At 41.4% G+C, this 6,000-nt stretch overlaps 1 protein-coding gene across 1 annotated transcript in view; it reads left to right on the top strand.

The window, feature by feature from the left end:
* ankrd52a (ankyrin repeat domain 52a) overlaps nucleotides 1–6,000 on the top strand; it is a 64,731-nt gene that overhangs the window by 43,297 nt on the left and 15,434 nt on the right. Inside the window, exons 21-27 of the mRNA XM_061790189.1 lie at nucleotides 130–343; nucleotides 422–509; nucleotides 663–746; nucleotides 859–1,004; nucleotides 3,125–3,207; nucleotides 3,303–3,385; nucleotides 3,527–3,618. Coding sequence (XP_061646173.1) covers nucleotides 130–343; nucleotides 422–509; nucleotides 663–746; nucleotides 859–1,004; nucleotides 3,125–3,207; nucleotides 3,303–3,385; nucleotides 3,527–3,618 — 790 coding nt within the window. The remainder of the gene's footprint in view (nucleotides 1–129; nucleotides 344–421; nucleotides 510–662; nucleotides 747–858; nucleotides 1,005–3,124; nucleotides 3,208–3,302; nucleotides 3,386–3,526; nucleotides 3,619–6,000) is intronic.

Below are 6,000 nucleotides of genomic sequence, written 5' to 3'. Positions count from 1 at the left end.
ATGCATGAAGTGTTCGGGTTAGTTTTTTTCCCCAAAAAACTTTATCAAATTCTGAATTGTATGAACTTATGAGTATTGGACTTTTGCTATGGTTGGTGTCTCCTCACCCTTTGTCGTGGTGTGTTTTAGGCGTTGCTGGGCCATGATGAGTGTGTGGCGGCCCTGCTGGAGCATAAAGTTTCTGTGCTGTGTCGGGACTCCCTGGGTCGTACACCCCTGCACTACGCAGCATCCAGGGGCCATGCCGAGATCTTGGCCAGTCTGGTGCAGGTCGCAATGGAGCCGCAAGACAAACTGCTGGACAACAAACAATACACCCCACTGCACTGGGCTGCTTACAAAGGTTTGTGTTCAAGCCTTTTGACTGCATTTAGATATTGTAGTGTATCACTTCGAGTGAAAAAAAGTGGCTTTTTTTCAGGGCATGAAGACTGTTTGGAGGTATTACTTGAATTCAAAACATTTATTCATGAAGAGGGAAACACTTTCACTCCCCTGCACTGTGCTCTGTGAGTATTCAGTTGTCTGTGTGTTTGTTTCACTGTTTCAGGAATCATAAAGTAACAATACACGATACCTTTTTTGGGGGGAGGGGGTTTACCAGTGAGAAAAAAGCTAGTCCATTTAGCTGAGCACTTTACTACAATGCACTTTGCCAACAGGATGAATGGTCATAGCGGTGCTGCGGAACGGCTTCTTGAATGTGCTGGGGTCCACATGATAAACACCAGAGATGCCAAAGGAAGGTGAGACCCCACAACCCAAATATCTTTGTTTTAGCTTTTTTATACACAAAATTGTCCTTGAATATGATCAAAACAAAAGGTCTCAGGTAAACGTTGCTGTGTGTGCCTGCAGAACCCCGCTGCATGCTGCTGCTTTTGCTGAGGACGTCGCAGGACTCCAGCTGGTGCTTCGCCATGGGACTGAGATCAATGCGGTGGACAACAATGGACGTTCTGCTCTTATGGTGGCTGCCGATAAGGGACACAGTGGCACCGTGGGTAAGTCTGCTGAGGGGGTTAATGCAGACCTAAAGCACATGTATATATATATATACACACACACACACACGGTATGTGCATTGCGCAAAACATATGAGCACAACTGTGTGTTTTCTATTTACTAAATAAAAGTAGGGCTCTGAATTTCAAAATAAGAGCAATTAAATAAAAATAAAGTATTACGTGTTCAAATAACGTGCTTTACTTCAGAATAATTCTTTGACAAAACTAACTAAATACAGATAATACTTCATGTTTTGGTCATATGGGTAGAAGCAAAATCATGCATTGTAAAAATGCATGATACATATGTAGAAGGGTTTTCCAGAATTTTGAGGTCAACTTTGGGTGTGTGTATTACACAAGGGTGCACATTATACATCAGAAATTATGGTACATTTACATTTGGGAAAATATTCACATTTACTAATTATTGTCTCAAATTTTGTTTCAAATCATATGAAATCAAATGTCATAACAAAAATTTGTCCAATTTCAACAATATGAATCAGTGTACGCCACGGTAACCGACTGGTTAGCACATCTGCCTCACAGTTCTGAGGACCGGGGTTCAAATCCCGGCCCCGCCTGTGTGGAGTATGCATGTTCTCCCGGGTTTTCTCCGGATACTCCGGTTTCCTCCCACATCCCAAAAACATGCATGCTAGGTTGATTGAAGACTCTAAATTGTCCAGAGGTGTGAATGTGAGCACGAATGGTTGTTTGATTCTATGTGCCCTGCGATTGGCTGGCGACCAGTTCATGGTGTACCCTGCCTCTCGCCCGAAAATAGCTGGGGTAAGCTCCAGCACGCTCGCAACCCTAGTGAGGATAAGCGGTACAGAAAATGCATGGATGAATCAGTGTTTTCATTTATTTGCAACTTACAGCTCTATAAACTGTATTTACCTTTTATAAAACAACTTTTGTATAAATCATTTTAAATTTACGTACTGTTCCACAATCTTGAAAGGCTCAACTGACTCATCACATCTTACAAACTAAAGTGGAAACTTTTCAGAATGAAAGTTATCCCTCTGCCTTGTAAATGTATACAGGCAGATTGACTGTGAAACTAAAAAATGAAGACAAAATACAGTGGGTACGGAAAGTTTTCACTCTTTTTTATATTGCAGCTATTTGTTTACATTTAATTTTTTTCCTCATTAATGTACACACAGCACCCCATATTGACAGAAAAAAAACGGAATTGTTGAAATTTTTGCTGATTTATGAAAAAAGAAAAACTGAAATATCCCACAGCCATAAGTATTCAGACCCTTTGCTGTGACACTCATATTTAACTCGGGTGCTGTCCATTTCTTCTGATCATCCTTAAGATGGTTCTACACCTTGATTGGAGTCTAGCTGTTTGATTATACTGATTACTTGATTAAGAAAGCCACACACCTGTCTATGTAAGACCTTACAGCTCACAGTGCATGTCAGAGCAAATGAGAATCATGAGGTCAAAGGAACTGCCTGAAGAGGTCAGAGACAGAATTGAGTCGGGCTGTATGGCAGAGTAGCTCGACGGAAGCCTCTCCTCAGTGCAAAACAAATTTGTTTTAATATATTTTCCGTGTGGTGTAAAATATCAACAACTCTCCGACAACGCACCGCTACGTTGACCAATAGGATTGCGTATTGTGACCAGCGGATCGCCTCCCATCCTTGCCGTTGTCAACATACTTGCACGCCGTTAACATTTATTCACGCGCACAAACCAATGTTTACCGAAGCTTTACAGCATGATTTGACAGAACGCCGGCTTGTTTATGTACAACCGTTTATGCTAGCACTAGCTTGCTAGGCTACATAACATTTTGTTGCCTGCTTGCGAACCGTATCGTATTAAAAGTATGTGAACGTACCTCCTCAAGCAGTACTTGAAAGAACGTCCTCTCCTGACCACCGGTGATAACCACCACACGTTTTTCCTCATTTTGTTCTTTTTGACCCGACACAATACATTCGCGCAGCACATTGTTTAGCTTGGCGACATCAGCGCCAGCTACAATTGGTTGATTGGTCTGTTTTATATTTTTTAAACTTTTTTATTTCTTAAGAATGCACATTAGTTTTCACTTTATTGTCATATTTGTTTTGCGGCTGTTTAGCCATCCTCCTTCACCGGGCGAAGGCTGACCTCACATTGCTGGATGAGAATAGGAACACTGCCTTGCACCTGGCCTGCAACAAGGTACACACTCACTACTCCTATTGTTGCATCCCAAAGATACTAAGGTTTCTCAAAATCTCAGGCATTTGACGCTTTCTTTGTTTGCCTCTCTTCAGGCTCATGAGATGTGTGCTCTGCTGATTCTGGGAGAGATACACAGTCCTACTCTTGTAAATGCTACCAACAGTGCTCTGCAAATGTGAGACTATAAGATGATGTTGTTTGGGATGAAATGTAAAAATGTAATATCCCTAGCAGTAATCGTCACCTTTTCTGCTGTGAGAAAGGACACAAATGAAAAATGAGCCATTGATTTAATGATTGACTCGCTCTCCTCCAGGCCTCTCCATCTCGCCGCTCGTAATGGCTTGGCCACAGTGGTGCAGGCGCTGCTGAGCAGAGGAGCCACTGTTCTGGCTGTGGATGAGGAAGGTGAGCATCTAATAAATGATTGTTCAAGTAGGATTTCCATATTATGGCTATATTGAAGCTCAGTGGAACTTTCAACTTTGAGCAGTCTGTTCCAGGTCAACCTCTAGGGCTAGGCAGTTAGTCAAATGTATAGATTAATTTGAGTTTCTCAGGATGTTTCCACGTCTCCGTTGACATGCACTACTTACACTGACAACATGGTTGCTAACAGAGAGGAGCTAGTTTATAAAAGCAATTTTGTATTGCCAACTTAAGCCCGGTACACACACAAAAACAATCGGCCTGTTTTTGTGCCGATTTGACCCCTTCCCGACCAAGCACATCAAATGCCAAAAAATCTTAATTCTTATAAGATTATCCTATAAAATGGTCCTTAGGTCTGATGTGTGTTAAGAGTGGATTTGTCACGATTTTAGGGCCCGAAGCAGGTCAGTGTCGACAATCTTAAATAATGACTGTGTTCAATATTTACGACCAAAACGCTTTGTGTGTGGGGAACGCCGACTTCTCCCAAGTCACGACGCCAAGAATGGTGACAGTGGTTAAACAGAATGTAGCCAATCAAAGAAGCACTTAAGACACTCAAGACTCAAGAACAAAGAAGTGACCGTAAATGAAATAAAAAAACGTCTTACCCGATGTCGTTTTATGTATAAAAGTGGGTTCCTCAGACAGCAAGAAGTATTTTCCAAAGCGAGTCGTTTTTTGAGAGCATTGCCATTTTACAAAGCTCTCGGCTCCAGCAACCTTCGGGAACACTCAAATAAAATAAAATCCAATTTATTCATATAGCACTTTTCATACATTAAAATGCAACATAAAGTGCATTACAGAAATTAAAACCAACAAAAAATTCTTCAACCCCCACATTTAAACGCTAAACACACCCACATGAACATTAACCCGTACATACACACACACACACAGTTTAATAGTGTATTTACAGTGCTGTGAAAAGTATTGGCCCCCTTCTCAAATTCTTATATTTTTGCATAGTTTCCCCACTTTTAGATCAGCAAACAAATCCATCCATCCATGCATTCTTTTTCTACACCGCTTATCCTCACTAGGGTCATGGGCATGCTGGAGCCTAACAAATGGAAATATCAGGCAAATATAACCCAAGTGAACATAAAACGCTGTTTTTAAATGGTGATTTCATTTATTAAGGAAAAAATATTTTCATGACCATAAGGCGCACTGTATTATTGGGTGCAGGCATGGTTAAACATAGGCTAGCTTAAAATATACGGTAGCATGCATGCACTCTAATACATGCTAGCGTATGTTTTTAAAAAGGCATATATATATATATATATATATATATACACACACACACACACACACTGGGGTGCCTTTAGCGTCCTCTTCCACGCGCACCCTTCCCCCTTTAACGTCCGCATGCTGTCCTCAGTCACGTCCGCCTTTCCTCTATATAAGCAGCGTGTCGGCAGGAAATGCTCCCAGTCAGTCAAGCAGAGGGCTCATCAAAGTCACACAACAACATTTACAGATTTTGAAACTCGCAGAATTCCAAAACAGTCAAGAAATAAAGTAATTGACATCTATCAGTCTGGAAAGGGTTACAAAATACATTTATAAAGCTTTAGGGTTCCAGTGAACCATAGGGGGAGCCATTATACTCACATGGAGATAACATGGAACAATGATGAACCTTCCGAGGGGTGGCCGGCCTACAAAGATTACCCCAAGAGAACAGTAATGACTCGTCCAGGAGGCCACAAAGGAACTCAGGACAACTTCTAAAGCACTGCAGGCCTCCCTTGTTTGTCAGTTAAGGTCAGTGTCAATGACACAACAGAAAGGAAGAGACTGGGCAAAAATGGCATCTATGGGAGAGGCGAAAACCACTGCTGACCAAAAAGAACAAAGGCTCATCTTACTTTTGCGCAAAAAAAAAAAAAAAACACATCTGAATGATTCCCAAGACTTTTAGGAGATTATTACATGGACTGACGAGATGAAAGTTGAGCTTTTTGGAAGTTGTGTGTCTCGTTACATCAGGCGTAAATGTAGCACAACATTTCCGAAAAAGAACATCATATCAACAGTCAAACATAGTGGTGGTAGTGTGAAACTCTTGGGCTGCTTAGCTCCTTCAGGACCTGGACAAATTGCTGCGATTGATAGAACCATGAATTATGCTCTTTAACAGAAAATCCTAAAGGAGAAAGTTCAGCCATCAGTTTGTCACCTCAAGCTGAAGCGCACTTGGGTTCTGCTGATCCAAAACACCCCAGCTTGTCAACTTCTAAATGGCTTTAAAAAAGTAAAATGGTTTTGGAGTGGCCTAGTCAAATTCCAGACTTTAATCCAATTGAAATGCAGTGGCATGAGTTGAAAAAAGCCATTCATGCTCGA

Source organism: Phyllopteryx taeniolatus, chromosome 1 (assembly GCF_024500385.1).
Source record: "Phyllopteryx taeniolatus isolate TA_2022b chromosome 1, UOR_Ptae_1.2, whole genome shotgun sequence".
NCBI lineage: Eukaryota > Metazoa > Chordata > Actinopteri > Syngnathiformes > Syngnathidae > Phyllopteryx > Phyllopteryx taeniolatus.
Note: the sequence above shows the minus strand (reverse complement) of the source record. Positions and strands in the feature narration are given on the sequence as shown.